This window comes from Lichenostomus cassidix, chromosome 25 (assembly GCF_008360975.1).
Source record: "Lichenostomus cassidix isolate B80296 chromosome 25, HeHo_3.0, whole genome shotgun sequence".
Classification (NCBI taxonomy): domain Eukaryota; kingdom Metazoa; phylum Chordata; class Aves; order Passeriformes; family Meliphagidae; genus Lichenostomus; species Lichenostomus cassidix.
In genome coordinates, this window is record NC_139505.1 from 1,381,623 (window position 1) to 1,398,295 (window position 16,673).

The 16,673-nt window shown below is 58.8% G+C and overlaps 4 protein-coding genes across 4 annotated transcripts in view; 2 read left to right on the forward strand and 2 right to left on the reverse strand.

The window, feature by feature from the left end:
• Positions 1-3,665: 3,665 nt before the first annotated feature.
• Positions 3,666-7,701, reverse strand: LOC146427165 (cilia- and flagella-associated protein 45-like). Its single transcript, XM_085082556.1, has 11 exons — positions 7,292-7,701; positions 6,966-7,093; positions 6,507-6,648; positions 5,991-6,161; positions 5,666-5,844; positions 5,402-5,531; positions 5,013-5,159; positions 4,785-4,898; positions 4,376-4,569; positions 3,999-4,223; positions 3,666-3,837 (listed from the first exon to the last, which is right to left on the reverse strand). Exons 1-11 carry the CDS (start codon positions 7,409-7,411, stop codon positions 3,759-3,761), a joined length of 1,629 nt encoding a protein of 542 aa, XP_084938682.1. The 5' UTR covers positions 7,412-7,701; the 3' UTR covers positions 3,666-3,758.
• Positions 7,702-10,101: 2,400 nt separating this feature from the next.
• On the forward strand, positions 10,102-12,664 carry LOC146427166 (low affinity immunoglobulin gamma Fc region receptor III-like). Its single transcript, XM_085082191.1, has 6 exons — positions 10,102-10,433; positions 11,052-11,072; positions 11,161-11,391; positions 11,650-11,913; positions 12,014-12,283; positions 12,651-12,664. The coding sequence occupies exons 1-6, from the start codon at positions 10,385-10,387 to the stop codon at positions 12,662-12,664; spliced, it is 849 nt and encodes a 282-aa protein (XP_084938317.1). The 5' UTR covers positions 10,102-10,384.
• LOC146427167 (uncharacterized) lies at positions 12,290-13,301 on the forward strand. Its single transcript, XM_085082192.1, has 4 exons — positions 12,290-12,711; positions 12,842-12,888; positions 12,976-13,138; positions 13,219-13,301. Exons 1-4 carry the CDS (start codon positions 12,675-12,677, stop codon positions 13,299-13,301), a joined length of 330 nt encoding a protein of 109 aa, XP_084938318.1. The 5' UTR covers positions 12,290-12,674.
• Positions 13,302-15,335: 2,034 nt separating this feature from the next.
• The window catches only part of LOC146427168 (V-type proton ATPase catalytic subunit A-like), a 6,492-nt gene continuing 5,154 nt past the window's right edge, over positions 15,336-16,673 (reverse strand). Inside the window, exon 6 of the mRNA XM_085082193.1 lies at positions 15,336-15,434. Coding sequence (XP_084938319.1) covers positions 15,336-15,434 — 99 coding nt within the window. The remainder of the gene's footprint in view (positions 15,435-16,673) is intronic.

Consider the following 16,673-nt stretch of genomic DNA (forward strand, 5'->3'; position numbering starts at 1 on the left):
CAGCCTGTTGTTCCCCTTCGCTGCGGTAATTCCGTCTCTGCCATCCCCTGAGAAGCCGCGTTCCCTCCCCTCCCGTTCTAGGATGCGCCTTGTGTCCCGGGTGCTGTTGGGGACGTTGCCATGGCAATAGTCGGTCCCGGCACATCGCGACAGTGGCCTCGCGCACTCTGTCACAGTCGATTCAGACGCATCCCAACCGTCGGTTTCCTCACACTGTGACAATTCCGGCACTCGCAGCGCGATGGCAGCCGCGACCTCCGCGCGGGCTCTTAGCCCAGGACTTCTCTCCCTTCCGGCATCCTGGTCTCCCTGTCCCAGGTCGACTCTCCCTGTCCCGCCTGCTGCAGCCGCGTCCCCCCATCAGCCCCAGGGCCGGGAGCAGCGGAGGCTCCAGAGCAGCTCCGGGGAATCAGTTCGGGGAGTGCTGGAGGGCACCGGGCTGGTCTGGAGCTGGGGCTGAGGTGCAGGCGCTGTGGGGAATGGGGGTGTCCTGCTGTGCCACCCCAACACTTTCACTTTCTTTCCCTGGGAGTCCAAGGTGAGCCTGAGCTGTCGGTCCTGGCTGGTTTTGCCTGGGAGCAATCCTCAGGTGCTCCTAATTTTAGGAGGGAGAATCCCACTTTTTCGCCCCTGATGCCTGGCCATGAAGGATGGTTCTCTTCCAGAGGAGGGAAAACCTTCCATCTCAGTGTTTCAAGGTGTCTTGTTTTAAAAGACAAATGTCTGCCAAGGAGGACAGAAATCTTCCTGGAATGGAAAGAGGACTCGTCTTACCAAATTATTATAACTTCAAAAATGCAGGTCTTTTGGGCAAAAATGTAGAAAAAGGAATAACGGTTCTTTACCAGAAAAGATACAGAACAGAACAGAACAGAACCAACAACACAATAACGGAAGTTTCCCACCCACTCAGTGCTATTTTTCCCCTTTGTTGTGGTTATGACCACAGCTGGCAAAGGGCGCTGGTGGCCCCAGCAGGGCAGAGGCTGCAGGGACTGACTCATAGTGGGCAGCGTCTGATGTCAGCTCGGAACTTCCCCGGCTGGTAACAACTAGCGGGTATGAGAGGGAACGAAGTGGCTGCTCCCCCCACAAACCCACACGGTCCTGTCCGGTCTCAGCACTGGACGTTGCCCAAGTCTGAGTCAGCAGGGGATGGCCAGGATCCTCTGGCCAGCAGCGGGCACAGGCAGGGCAGGCAGGCAGAGCTCGATGGCGGTGCTGAGCTCTGGATCAGAAAGCCCAGGGTGAGAGTGCACGGCTCCCGGCAGCACCGCGGACAGCTCCTGGTTCCAAAGTGGAATAGACCACCAAAGCTGCTAAAACCCTTTATTCCCCTCCTCTCCAAGTGATTCCATTGCTATGCCAGGGCTGTCAGCCACTCTTTTCGTGTGACTTGATCGCTGGCTGTCCAGCATGGAGTCACCCCCTCCCCCTCCTGGCACCTTCACGATGACAATGGGAAAAAATTCTGTGAGAAGCCTAAACCAATAATATTGTCCATCCTGCATTTCTTCCCATATCAACATCAAACTTAAGACTTTTCAACTACATGCATACATGCATTATTCTTGTTATATGCATATTTACAAGTGAATATTTATTATTTATTTACAAATGCAAATGTATATGTATATACACACATCTAGATACAGATACAGGCGCAGTGTTATGGACAGCTCACCCAAAGATAAGGTCCCCTTGAAGATACATTGCATTTCTCCATCTTTCTGCATCACCCACCAGGTGCAACCTGGTTCTTCAGTAGAAACTCACGAGTGGGTTTGCCTTTCCCTGTGATCCCTAAGAATTTCTAGTTTTTACTGTTCACATACCTGTAACTTGGTGTAGTTCTGTGCTTCTTATAAAGTGCTAAAAACCTCTGTTCTCAGCACCTTTAGCCAAAACAATTGCCTCTGAATAGAAATCCAAGGACACATTACTTGCCTAGAGCCTGAAAATATGTAAACAACAGTGAGATGGTAGGGAGCAGGCCTGGGGTGATTAACATCATTGCCTAAGGGAGAATTAAGGGCCAATATGCTAATATGACAGAACTTATGAAAAGTGAAGAGCTTGTGATCTGGTGTCCATTTTGGGTGTAGCCTCACGAGGGGGCTTTGCATGCCCTGAATATATCTTGAAGGCCTTGAATAAATCTGTCCGCTTTTTATTCTCCTAACTTTGTCTTGGCCTCTATTTCAGGTAGCCTGTTTTAGGCATCACCTGAGGCAGGGTTAATCCAGACTGTTGTCCCTAACAGACCTCTCAGGTGTACCACAGGGACCTTAGCTCCATCTGCAGTGTGAAGGGACTCTGACCGGGCAGGGCCGGCTTCATTGATGTTGCCTCTGCTGTTGATTGGCCACGTAGCCTTTGCTACATGCTGATCCCAGTGCTGGAAGGTCACCCTACCCACAGCCTTCAGAGGGATTTTCAACAGTCCATGACACCATTCAACCTTCCTGGTGGCTGGTGCATGGTATGGGCTGTGATACACCCACTCAATGCTGTGCTCTTCTGCCCAGGTGATAAATAAGCTATTCTTGAAATGAGTTCCATGATCTGACTCAATAAGCTCTGAGTGCCCATGATGCCATGACTTGTTTTTCCCAGGCTGAGGATGGTGTTCTGGGCAGTAGCGTGAGGCACTGGGTGTGTCTCCAGCCACCTGGTGATTGCTTCCACCATGGTGAGCACACAGCGCTTCCCTTGGTGGGTCTGTGGCACTGTGATGCAATCAACATGCCAGGCCTCTCCATGTACTCCTCACCTGTACTTACTCCAATGCCCACCATTCCACAGAGGCTTCACTGTCTTAGCCTGCTTAACAGCAGCAAATATCTCACATTTGAGGATCACCTGGGAAATGTACATGGTTAAATCCACCCCTTGGTCCCGTACCCACTTAGAGGTGGCATCTCTGCCCTGATGACCTGAGGCCTCATGGGCCCATCAAGCCAGAAAAAACTCTCCCTTGTGCTGCCAGTCAAGATCTAGCAGTGACACTTTGACTTGGGCAGCCCACTCTGCCTGTTTGCTGTTCTGATGTTCCTCTTTGGCTCCACTCTTCGGCAGAATCTCCATGGCAGACTGTCACAATCAGCTTCTCTACCCAGGCAGCAATGTCTTGCACATTTTGGACGCCCAGGTGGGTTTCTCTATACCCAAAGTTGCCAATTGGCCTCTTTCCATCTGTCCAGCCACTCTGACAGAGCATTGTCTGCAATCCACAAGTTAGTGTACAGAGAGAGCTTTGGTCACTTCTCTCGTTTGGCAATGTCCTGGACCAACTGGACAGTCCAGGCAAAGAGTTCAGTTGCTTAATTCTTTCTGTCTCCACAGCAGCGATTCCAAAACCCATTGATGTCCCTTTTGGTCTTTGAAGTAGCTGTTCCTGAGGTAGTCAATGCCCAGGATCAATGGGTCATCTGGGCCAGTTACCATGGGGTGTTTCTCCCAGTCCTTCCCTGTCAGGCTCACTTGAGCTTCTGGCACCATCAGCTCTTGAGAAAATTCACTAACAGTTCTAAACCCATAACACAACCCCTGGGCCGTAACACCTGAGTGGGGCAAGTGGGACAGGGAACCTCAGAGCTCCTCCAGTCCCATGGGCAGCTCCTTCCCAACAGCCCTGAGGCCAGGGCAGGATGGAAAACACCATCTGCTCAAAACCATTGTTTATTGGAAAATTTAGTCAATGCAAATGGAGCTCCAAATCTGCAGGGATTTGGAGCTGGTTCCTCATGGGGCTGGGCCTAGAAGAGGGCTGCGCTGACTCCTTTGCGGGCCCTGCGCTCCACCTGGGCACAGTACTTGTCGGGCATTCCAGTGGCTCTGTGGAGGAAAGAATCCATCAGGCTCCTGATGAATCTGGGACTGTGGCCCCACACTGGGTCCTGTTTGCTGAGACTGCAGAGGGAGCTGGGAAGGTGGTCCAGGCTGGACACCAGGAAGGACTCGGTGAGCCCAGAGAAGCAGCACTGGCAGCCCCTGACCTGAACTCCTGCAGCTTCTGCTGCCCGAGCTGGCCGAGGAGCTGGTTGCGCTCCTGGGCTGCCTGCTTCTGCAGACGTCCCTCCTCGAGGAAGGCCACTCGCTCCTGCTGCCGCTGCTGCCGGATCTCCTGGATCTGCTGCCAGAGCTCTTCGGCATGGGCGCGCTGCCGGAGCTCCTTCTTTTCCTGCTCCAGCCTCTCCTGCTCCAGCTGCTCCTGATAGGCCCTGCAGGAGAGCCGGGCTGGCTCAGGGACCCCACCACAGCCCCCATGCCTGGCACAGCACCTGGGCTGGCACTGGAGTCCCCAGAGCCACCAGCTGGCACTGCGAGTCCCCTGGCCACCTCCTCAGTCATCTCTTGTCCCTGTGTGCCTCACCTGAGTACCCTGTGGAATTCCTGGCGGTCCTGCTCCATCTGCATGGCGAGGGACTGCTCTTTGTGGGCCACCTGCTCCAGCCGGTCCCGCCGAAGCTGCTGCTCCATCTCAGCCTTCTTCCGCGCCCTCTCCAGCTCTTGCCGCCGCCATTCCCGGTCTGCAGCTTCTTGGTTCCTCTTGGCCCTCAGAGCATCCTGCCCAAAAAGGGGACAGTGCCAGGCTGTGGCCAGGTGTCCTTCAGGGGCAGCTATGGAAGTCCTTGGCCGTGGCTTTGGCTCTGCCAGCACCGCTCCAGGATATGCCCTGGCTCCAGGGTCCTGCAGACCACCCACATCCAGGGGTCCCCTTTGCCATGCTGGGGACAGGGACAGCAGCAGGGGAGCACATCACCTGTGCCCAGGTCACTCACCTGCTCTGCCTGCCAGTCCTGGGCTCGCTGCTGGGTGGCCCTGAGCCGGGCCAGCTCCTTCTCCCTCTCCAGGCGCTGTCGCTCCTGCTCTGCCTCCAAGGCAGCCTCGCGCTCCTGAAGGAGACAGAGCTCCAGGGTGGGACAGAGCCCTGGGGTGGGGCAGATCCCCCTGGCAGCTCCCACAGCCCCTGCCCATCCCACTGGCAGCCTCCTGCCCACTGCTCTTACAGCCTTCTGCCGCTGCTCCTCCAGCACCCTCTCATCCTCCAGCCTCTCCCTCTCCCGCTTCTCATCCTTCAGCCGCTGGCTCTCCTCGTTGAAATGTCGAATTTCGGCATGAATTTGCCTTAGTCGCTCCTGTTTCTGCTCCCAGGCCTGGAAACACCACACAGGGCTGGAGGCCATGGGGCTGCAAGCTCCCTCCTCCTCCTGCTCCTCCTCCTCACTCAGAGCAGGCAGGCTTTGGGTCACCTTCCAGGGAATCCACCATGTCCCCAAAGGACAGAGCCCTGATCCTGCTGGCTGCTCTCACCACCCCCAAGTGTGGCTGACCCAGCACTTGCACCCCTTTCCAACCAGGTGGAAACCTCCCTGCTCCCCCTGTTCCCTGGTCCCACCTTCCGATCTTCCCTCTTCATCTGCTCCAGCTTCTCCAGCTGCCTCTGGCCCTCCTGGAATTTCTCCTCGTCCCTCAGCGCCCGCTCCTCTGCATTCTGCTCCATCTGCTTTGCAATGTCCTCCCTGGCTCTGGGAATACAAGAGCAGAAAGGTTTCCTCTGGCTCTGTCCTGCTCCCCATCGTGGGAATTCTGGTCTGGACAGGGCTGGTGTGGTTGGAATGGGCCAGGTGACTCCACGGGGAAGAGGGAGCCTTCTGCCCACCTGATCAGCTCCTGCTTCCTGCGGCGCTCCAGCTCCTCCTGGACCTCCCTGCCCTTCTCCCTCTCCATTTCCAACATCTTGTTCAGGCGCTTCTCCTCCTCCTCCATCTCCTTGTTGATCAGTCGCTTCTCCAGGACTTGCTTGTCCCGGATCATGTTGCACTTGGCATTGAGGAACAGCTGTGGGGACAAGAGGTGTCTGTGGCTCTGAGCCACACTGGGACACAGAGCAGGGAGGGCAAGGGAAGGAGGGGAAGATCCTGGGAGCACGAGGAGCAGGAGAGGCTCAGGCAGTGCTGGGTGACAGCAGGGAGCGCCGGCCCTACCGCGTTCAGTTCCCGTATCTCTTCCTCCTGCTCCAGCCTCATCCTTGTCGCCCGCTGCAGCAGCTTCTGCTCCTCCTCCTTCAGCTCCTCCTCCACATCTCTCCGACGCTCCCTATCATTCTGCAATTCTGCCTTTCTCTGCTCCTCGCTCTTGGCCTTTTTCAGGGCCTCCTGGGGGGACAGGGAGTGCTGCCCAATCCTGGGGACATTCCCAAGGGCTCACTGGGGTCACTCTTCAGATGCCACAATCCCTGCATGGAGCAGGGACACGACAGGCTCCTGAGGCCCTGGCACAGCCATGGGCACCCTTTGCCACACCTCTGGGCAGACAACCCATGCCCTTGGAAGGCTGGGGATGATGGGGACAATTCCAGGGATCCTGCCTAGGTCTCAGTGGAGCCCCAAGCCCTGCAGCCTCCCCTGAGCCCCAAAACGTGAGGGACAAAGGGGTGAAGCCATCGCCCCTCGAGCTCAGTGGGGAGCAGGAAAAGGGGAGGCAGGAGGGGCAATGCCTACAAAAGCAGCGTCCTGTCTGGCTTTCAGGGTCTTCAGCCTGTCCCAACGCTCCTCCTCGGTTGGGGCTTGAGCTGATTCCTTGATCCTCTCATAGTCCTTTTCCCGAATGATGAGGCTTGGTGTGGGTTTCTCCTGGGGAATGCTGTGGGGCACAGGGAGAGAGGTCAGTGGCACAGAGACCTCAACAGCTCCCTGTGTCCCCTGAGCTGTCTGAGCTGCCCACTCGGCCACCAGGTCAGCCCAGAGCAGTGCAGGAAGCGCTGGGGAAGCTGTGGGGACCTGGCTGTCCCGGTGTGGGGGGAGGCAGGAAGGGAAAGAGTGGTGACAGTGGCACCAGGGATGCAGGGGGGCAGGATCCCCAGGGGTGGCCAGGACACTGTGCCAATGCCTGGTCCCCCAAGATTTTGGGATGCTTCAGTGACACCCATTTCCTCCAAACCCCACAGGGCTCAGCCTTACACGAGGTCCCGGACCATGTTCTTGCCGATGATTCTGGTGGTCTTTGGTTTGTAACTGACGGAGGGCAGCACTCTGGGATGTTTTTGCACATCCTGAAGGATCACGATGGGTTTGCTGGAGCCCGTGATCTGCAGGAAAGGATGATATGAGAGACCCAAACCCCCCACCTGGTGGTCCCCGAGCACCGACTGATCCCGGGAGGAGCTCTGGACCCTCTGCTGGGACCAGCTGTGTCAGGGGGCATGGCCGGAGGGGCCGGAGGGGCCGGAGGGACTGGGGGTCAGGGCAGGACTGAAATCCTAGCTGAGAAGCCCCGTCGGGGAGACCTTGGGATAGACGGACTGAACTCCCGGTGGGCGAAGCTGCGGACGGCGGGGGAGGAGAGACCCCCGGGAGCCTTTGGGACGGAGGGACTTGGGTCCTGTGCCGGCTGTCGCGGCTGCCATCGTGCTGCGAGTGCCAGCGCCGTCGGTGCTGTCCTGATGTCCTGGAGCCGGCTGTCACATTGTGATGGAACCGACGGTTGGGATGTGTCTGAAGCGATTGTGACAGCGTGTCCGAAGCCACTGTGGCGATGTGTCGGGACCGGCTGTTGCCGCGGCAACGTCACCACCAGCTCGCGGCACTCGAGGGACGTCCGGGAGCGGGTGGGGAATGGGGGACGGGGGGGGCTGGTGCGGAAGCTCCCAGAGTTGGGAAGGTGAAATCCACGGGATGGCAGAGATGGAATTGCGGCAGCCAAGAGGAGCCAGAGGCTGGGATAGGAACAACCCTGCAGGCAGCGAGCGCAGGGAGGAAGGAGGGGTACGAGGGACTCCAGAGATTCCCCGGCAGCCCGTGGGGATCCCCGAGGAGCAAAGACCTCCCTACAGCTCTGCAGGAGCCCCCGGCCGAGCAGGGGATGCCTGAAAGGGGCTGTGAGCCCATGGGAAGCCCCCGCTGGAGCAGTTCCCGAGGCACTGAGCGCGGGGAAGGAAGGGCCACAGCCGGGAGCAGTTGGGGCAGAGCTGCAGCCCCTGGGAAGGACTCCTGCTGGAGAAATCCCTGCAGAACTGTGTCCCGTGGCAGGCAGGGACCCCACCTTGGCGGAGCAGGGCAAGGACTGTGACTGCTCTGGCTGAGCAGCGGCAGAAACAACCTGTGCTGAACTGCCCGGGACCCCCATTCCTGTCCCCCTGTACTGCTGGAGGGAGAGCTCGGGAAGCAGGGGTGGGAGGGGGGAAGGTGTTTTGAAGGGTTTATTTGACCTCTCATTATCCTTTTCTTATTGTGTCAGCAATAAATTCAACGAATATCTCTAATTCTGAGCCTGTTTTGCCCGTGAGAGGATTTGATGAGTGATCTCTCCTGTCCTTTATCTTAACCCAGGAATCCTTTTTCCATTTTCTTTCCCTGTCTGACTGGGCAGGGCAGTGAGAGAGCAGCTTTGATGGGTGCAGAGCATCCGGCCACTGTCAGCCCATGGCAAGACAGGAAGGAGGAGGCTCCAGGTCAGGTTGTTGAGCAGATTCTTGTTGTCTTTGCAGGAGTTCTGGGGCTCTCTCGGTCCCTTGACCAGAGGGACAAAATGATCAATTGCTGCATTTCCGGACTGGTTCCCTCCCAGCTGCCCCTGCAGGGTTGGTTTCCACCCAGCCCTGCTCTGAAAACCATCAAAGGCCCTCGCAGAGCCACTGCTTGAGCTCCAATTGGTTTTTGTGCTTCTTGCAGGGCTGAGCAAACCACAGCCAGGCCTTTTTCCGCCACACAATTCTCACCTTTGAGCAGCTCTAAAGCTGTGAGAATCAAAGGGGGTCAAGGGGGCAGGTGGGAGCCTCAGGTGCTGGCTGCCCCTGGGGCTGGCCAGAGCAGGGCTGGCCAATGCCCATCCCTGTGCAGTGGGGCTGTGCCATGGCTGAGCTCCACACTTGGATGGGCACTGGCTGCAAGGAGGAGGAGTTTGGGAGCTCCTTCCTGCCTGGGGCTGTATTCCCAAGCTGCTCTTCCAGGCTCAGATCCTCCAGGAGAACAGCAATGATGGAGAAGTCTGGAACAGGTTTTCTCCCAAAACCCAATAAACCCAACTTGTCCCAGCCCCCTGGCCAGAAACCCATAGAGAGGATGATGGAGAGCAGGAGAGGAATAGGGCAGCCCCCAACAGCTTCAGCCCCTGGAGATTTGGGAAGTTTGATCCCTGCGTCAGCAATTTGAGGCCAAGCCAGGCATTTCCAAGGGGCAAAAATCTGCAGTTTTCCATCCCATCTAGAATGTGTCCAGGTTCCCTCCAGAACCGCCATCCCCCAGGTGAGGACCCCCCCAGCCGGGATGTGTCACCCCTGGGACAGGACCCTCCCTGGACATGTCACCCCCAGAACAGGGACTGCCCCGGACAGGACCCCCCTGGATGTGTCCCCCTGGACAGAACCTGCCCCCCCGTCTGATTCTCAGCACAAACAGCCACTTCCTTCTGCTGCAGGAAAGAGAAAGTGAAAGTGTTGGAGGCACAGCTGGATACCCCCATCCCTCACAGCTCCCCCCCCCGCTCCCTGCAGCCCCTGCACCCCCATTTCCCACCTCTTACCTGCTCAGGTGCTCCCCAGGACTGGGGAGTCAGGAAATGCAGGAGGCAGTGTGTGTGTGAAAGTGTGGAAAATAAAGAAAATATAGAAATAGAGGAAAAAGACCCTGAAAGAGTGGGGCAAAGAACCAAAGTCCCCTGGGACTTCCAGTGGTGTCCCCTCAATCTATGAGCACCCCGGGGGGGCTGTGCTGGACTCTGTGTCACCACAAAATCTGAGGCAGCCAGTGAAGGAGCTGTGACCCATGTGCTCACCCAGCCACTGCCCTGGAACCTCCATTGCCCTGGGAACACAACCATGGGATCCCCATTGCCTTGGTCCCTCCATCCCTGGGACCACCATGCCAGGGCTCCCACTGCCCAGGGTCTCCATTTCCCAGGACCTTCCTTTCATCCATTCCCACTTGGACCTCCATTCCCCCACCACCCCCATCCCTGGGACCTCCATCCCATGACCTGAGTTCCCTGGAGCCTGCTTTCCCCAGGGACCCCTACATATTTGAACCCCCATTCCCAGGCAACCCAACCCCTGTGACTCCCCCTCCTCAGGACCTTCATGCCTCTGGACCTTCATTCCCAGGAACTCCCCTCCCAGGAAATCCTGGGACCTTCCCAGGACCTCATTCCTGCCCCCAGTTTCCCCTGGACACAAACCCAGGCTCACCACATCTCCTGATCCCCCCAATCCTGGGCCCTTATTTTCCACCAGGTCCCACCAGGTTCCCAGCCTGCCCCCAGCCTGTCACCACCCTGCCCCCAGCAAGGGCCACCTACACGTGGGGACGAAATGTGAAATCGCTTCCTTCCCCTTCATCCGAAGAGTCACCACCCAGGGGACAGCAGCATGTGACAGCCAGCCTGGATGGCCGGGGACACCGGGATGGCCGGGAAGGTGGCACTGCTCCTGTGGGGTGAGTACCCTGGGCACAGGCCTGATGCATAGGGATGGGTCCTGGTGAGGCAGAGAGCGGTGGGGAGGGGGCACAGGGGGGCTGTGGGGTCCTCTGAGTTCCCCAAAGCAAGCAGTGCCACTCCATGGTGTGACGGGGATCATGGGGTGGCTGTGGGGACAGGAACAGGGGGTTAGGAATGGGGGGACAGAAATGGGGAATAGGGATAGGGGGACAAGTATATGGCAATAGGCACCTTGGTACAGCATCAGCTGTGGGCTCAGGGACAGGGGGACAGGGGGACAGGGGGACAGGGGGACAGGGGGACAGGGAGACAGGGGGACAAGGGGACAAGCACCATACAGATGGGCATTGTGGAGGAGATGCTGTGGGGCTGATGAGGGTGATCTCTGCCAGCATGGGATGTCTATAGAGTCTCCATGCCCAGAGTGTCCACAGTGTCCCCATGTCCTCCCTCAACCCAGGGTGGCTGTGATGTCTCTCTCTGTCCCTGAGATGTCTATGCCCCATGGGTGTTTGAACAGGGACAGTTTGGGGACAGCCCCCACTAGCATCCCCCAGGGGCTGCTGTCCCCACAGTGCCACCCCCACCCAGATCCTCTCCCTTCTCCCTTCCAGCCCAGACCCTCAGCCTCACTGGTGAGTCCTCAGGGGATGCCATGTCCCTGCCCTGCTGTCCCCAGCCCCACGGTGGCCCTGGCAGGCTGGTGTCCCCTGTCACCCACAGGTGCCCAGACCCCCCAGCTCCTCGTGGATCCCCCCTGGACGCCAGCAGTGCTGTGGGACCGAGTGACACTGACCTGCCAGGGCTCGGGGACTCCTGGTGCCATCACCTGGTACAAGAATGGGCGAAACTGGGAGCAGAAGAAAACTGACTGTTTCCTTGTCACCCAGAGTGGCAGCTACAAGTGTCAGAGACCTGGCACCGGGGTCAGCAACCCTGTGAGCATCTTAGATGGTGAGTGGGGATGGGGTCTGGGTGGGCTGCACTCCGTGGGTGGTCACACACTCCTCATGTGATGAAAGCCTGTCTTCTGCTCATGGTGACATTCCAGTGCATCCCAGTTCCTCCCAGTGCACACCAGTGCATCTCATTGTGATGGGACAGCCCTGGTGCATCCAGGTGCCATGGGATTTCCCCCTGGTGTCCTCTGGGTCCCTGGACACACTGCAGCTCAGAACCCCTCAGTGCCATGGGGATTCTGCTGTCCCACAGACCGGCTGGTGCTGCAGATGTCAGCAGGGACACTGCTGGAGGGGGACACGGTGACACTGCGCTGCCGGGGCTGGCAGCACAACCTGGTCACTGAGGTGCGATTTTACCATGAGAAGAAGGAATTGTGGGGGTCCCATGGTGGGACCAAGCTGTCCCTGTCCCCCCTGCAGCTGCACCACAGTGGCCGCTACCACTGCAAGGCCAAGGTGGGCTCCAAACAGTCAGCGCTGGAGAAGTCAGTGCCAGTGCCAGTGACAGTGCATGGTGAGCACCCCACAGCTGGGACCCTGATACCCAAACACCCCCACAGATCCTTCCCAGCAGACTTGGAGTCACAAAACACCCACTTGTGTCTCCTTCCCAGAGCTCTTCTTGGTGCCGGTGCTGGAGCTGGAGGGTCCTCCCGAGCCCACCGAGGGGTCCCCCCTGAATCTCAGCTGCCTCAGCACCCCCAGCCCCCTGCGGCCCCGAGCCCCCCTCCTGCACCTCTTCTACCGGGACGGGCAGTTGCTGGGGGGCCCGCAGGGGTCCCCGCAGCTCCTGCTGCCCGCCGTGGGGGTCTCCCACTCGGGCAGTTACAGCTGCGAGGTGCGCTCCGAGGGGGGGGCCGTGCGGAAGAGCAGCACCCGGCTGGGTCCTCAGACACCTCCCTGGGGTCCCCCCATCCCTCCCTTGGGTCCCTTCCATCACTTTCCAAGCCTTCCCCATCTCTTCCTTACTAGGGTCCTCCCACATTTCTCTGATCCACCTTCCCCAAGTCATTCACTGTCCCCTGGTGTTCTTCCCCCACAGGGGTCCCAGTCTCGGGGGTTTCCCTGTCAGCACAGCCCGCTGGGGGACAGGTGGCACTGGGTGACAGCCTGGTGCTGAACTGCACGGTGGCCGAGGGGACAGGTCCCCTGTCCTTCTCCTGGCACCGAGAGGGCTCAGGGACACTGCTGGGCACTGGTGACCGCCTGGAGGTACACCATGTTGGGGACAATGACAGTGGCCACTACCAGTGCCGGGTCAGTGATGGGGACAGCATGGCCGAGAGTCCCACACTGAATGTCACTGTCCTGGGTGAGTGGGACCACCAGCCTGGGGGAGATCCCACTGACGGCATCCTCAATTCCACCCATCCCCCCATCCACCCCATCCCCCCATCCCACTCATCCCATCCCCACTCTCAGCCCTGTCTCTGTCCCCGCAGTGCCCGTGGCCAATGCCACCATCACCCCTGGCCCCCCGGCACTCCAGGTGCACACAGGTGACCCCATGACCCTGCGCTGCTCGGTGCAGGTGGGCTCAGCACCTGTCACCTTCACCTGGATGCGTGATGGGCAGGAGGTGGCCCAGGGTCCCCTCCTGGAGCTTGGGGACATCAATGTGGGACATTCTGGCATCTACCAGTGCATGGCCACCAACCAGCTGGATGAGCACCGTGTGTTCCAGGCATTCAGCCCAGAGCTGGCCCTGGAGGTGACACCGCGGGGACACTGGGGCACAGGTGCAGTCTCATGGGGTCCTGGGGGTGAAACACGCTGGGGGTTCCGGGTGACCCCATTGTATCTCTTTCTGTTTCCCCAGCAGTGGCCGCAGGGGTTGGTGGTACTCTCGTCTTCCTGGTTGTCATCATGGGCTGCTGCTGGTGGCATCCTGTGGGTGGGTAAAAATTGGATGGGGATCCTGGGGAGGGTGGGAAGCCCCCAGGCTGGGTGGGGTCACAGCCCAAGACTTGGCGGGGGGGCGGAGCCCCCATTGACTTCAGCTCGGAGTCGTGTGAGGTTTGGGGAGGTGTTGGGATGCTGGGGTTCTGTCAGGGGTCCTGGGGCTGTTTGGAGGGTCTTCGTCCCTGCCAGGCTTGGGGCTCGGGGGGTGAGGACGACTGGGGTGACTAGGGTTTCTGTAGGGCATCAGGAATGTTTGGGTACCCCAGAGGGAGTCAGAGGTCCTGCAGGGTTTCAGGGGTTTCAGGGACCTCATTGTTAACCCCTCTCCTCTCTTTCCTTTGTAGCCACCAGGAAGCCCCAGGACACGTGAGTGGGGGGCTCCAGCCATAACCCCCTTTTATCCCCACCCCCACAACCCCCCACCCCCACAGACACCCCGTTATCCCCGCAGGGTCCCCCCAGCCCCCCCGGAGGAGGAGGTTCTTTACACCCAGGTTGTGAGCACTGCGAGGGCAGGGGGTGAGTCTGGGTATTGGGGACAGGGACAGGGACAGGGACAGGGACAGAGACACGTCACCCACGGGTTTCACCTCCCACCCGGATCCCCCCAACCGGTGTCTCTCCCAGGGCCACCCCACGCCACATCCCCCCAGGTGACCTACGCGGAGCTGCCGGGACCGCACGGGCAACAGCAAGACCCCAGTGGCGTCTACGGGAATGTTCTGTGACACTGGGAGGCACTGGGGGTGCTGGGGACACTGGGGACACTGGAGATCCCCACCCTTAGACACCCCCCATGTGTTTCGCCCTCCCCCGGCTCCCATTGGTGCCCACCCTGCCCAGAGCCACCAGAGCTCCCCGTTCCAGTGCTCCCAGTGCTCCCAGGGCTCCCCATTCCCCCTCCCACTGCCAGGGGGCACAGGACCCTTTTCCCTCTTATTGGACCCAAAACGCAGCTCTTCGATTAAACCGGGAGAAATGGGGTTTGTTCAGCTCTGCCTGTTCAGCTCGGGAAGGAGGAGGGTCCAGGTCAGGTTGTTGAGCAGATCCTTGAGGGATTTGCAGGATTTCTGGGGCTCTCTCAGTCCCTTGGGGAGGGTGACATAATGATCGATTGGGGAATTTCCACGCGGAATCGATTGGGACCAACTGGTTTCCCTCGCAGCTGTTCCCGCAGAGGGGAAGGAGCTGCCGCTCACTGTCCCCTCTTGGTGACACCCGGCCCGGGGCTGGGGACCTGCGGCGGTGCAGCCACATACCCATCAGCATCGATCCCGCAGCTCTCGAGCCCCTCGGGCCGAGCTGGAGCCCCGAGAGCCCCGAGACGGAGCCAGGGACAGCCTGAGGTGTCCCCCGAGCCCAGCCCAGCCCCGCCGCAGCCCTGCCCGGTGCCCCCCGGTGCCCAAAGCCCCGCAGCCGGCGCTCTCCGAGCGGCTCTGAGCCCCGCAGCTGCTGCGGAGCCTCGGCCGGGCTCAGCCCTGGGGCGGGCGGGGGGCGCCGGGAGGGAGGGAGCGGGAGGCTGGGGGAGAGCAGGGAGCCCGGGAGGAGCCGCCGGGCCTGCGGGAGCGGAGTGCTGGGCTCGGTCACCGGGGCAGGTGGCGCTGCCATGGCGCTGCGAGTGGCGCAACTGTCCCGGGCTGCGGCAGCGACGGTGGCCATGTGTCCGGAGCGGCTGGGACAGCGTGTCCGGAGCCACTGTGGCCATCCGGCCGGGGTCACCCCCAGCCCCAGCACGGCCGCGGGGCAGAGCCGCTGCTCGCTATTTCCACTCTTGTCCCCAGGACAGAACCCCCTGGCTGTGTGTGGCTAGCACAGGTCTTTCCCATGAGAATTCCTTTTGTGTTTTATAAATAAAGATAAAGTTTGGATGTTATTAAAAACAGTGTCTCAAGATCTGGACGGTGCAGGCCTGGCCAATCAGGCCTAGGGGGAGGTTTCTGACTGACCAATCTGGGTGACCTTTGAAAACTCTATATATATGATGAAATCAAAACAATAAAGGTCTTTCCTTCTTGCCACTGAGAACTGGATTCTTTACTCTACTAGCGGCTCAACAGCGACAGCTGTGTCCCCCAGGACAGAACCTGTCACCCCCACCATGTGACTCTGAGCACAAACAGCCTCTTGCTTCTGCTGCAGTAAAGGGAAAATGAAAGTGTTGGGGGCACAGCTGGACACCCCCACAGCCCCACCCCTTCTCGAATCGCCTTCTCCCCTCACCCTCCTCTAGGTCCCCCAAACCCTTTATCTGCTCTGAAGAGCCAGGAACTGGGGGAGTGCGAAATTTAGGGAAAAATTGATAGACATGGCAATAAAGAGAGGAAGAAGCCCCTGGAGAACGCTGGGGAGGCTCAGAGCCAGAGCACCCCGGAATCCCCCTGGAATGATCCCCAGGCCGTGAGCCACCCGAAGGGGCAGTGCTGGCCTGCCAGATCTGCTTCCTGGGTCACCCCAAAATCTGAGGCACCCAGTGAAGCTGCAGTGACCCACATGCCAACCCAGCCACTGCCCATCCCTGGGACCGCCACTGCCCTGGGAACCCAACCATGGGACCCCAATTCCTTATGTCCCCCTGTCACGGTCCACTCATGAGCAGACGCGTGATGGTTCATACCAGCTACGATCTCAGAGTGCAAAAAGGAAAAGAAAACACAAAATGCAACAAGTCAAGGGAGTTAAATTTGAATCCAAGGGGGAACTTTATTAATTTGGCCTGTAAAGCGGCCTGCGATAGAGAGAGAGAGAGAGAAAATTGGGAAAAGATGGGGAGGAAAGGGAAGGAAAGGGGCTATAGCTACCACCACGGGTCCACAGACGTCCAGCGTCCCTGGAGTCCCGTCCAGTCGGCGTTCCTTGGCCTCTGCAAAGATCCATGTGATCTTTTGGTGGGGAAGATCTTCAGAGTTCAGCCACTCCAGAGCTGTCTTTTATGCTAGTCCATGCACCTGGTCCCTCCTTGCCAGCCGCCTTTGCTCCCCCTTAATTTTTGTGGAGATTTGCCAAACTTCACTTGGCAGGGTCAAGAGAGGAGTGTCCGAGGCATGGTCAGCAGGTTTTTCACAATGGGTGTCAGGGCAACGGGTGCAAAGCCTTCGTCACATACCCACATTGGCAGCATAAAGCCTTTGTTCTGTATCAACTCAGGCAGGTGCAAAGTCTTCGTTCTGTACCACCTTAGGCAGGTACAAAGCATTAGCTCCGTATCAGCTTTAGGTAGGCACAAAGCATTCGTTCCGTACTACCTTAGGCGGGCACAAAGCATTCGCTCCGCACCAGCTTTAGGTAAGTACAAAGCATTCTCTGCATAAATCCTGCACCTGTAATTTCTGATGAGAAATGTTGAGACAGAACTCGATTTTTGGATCGACTTAC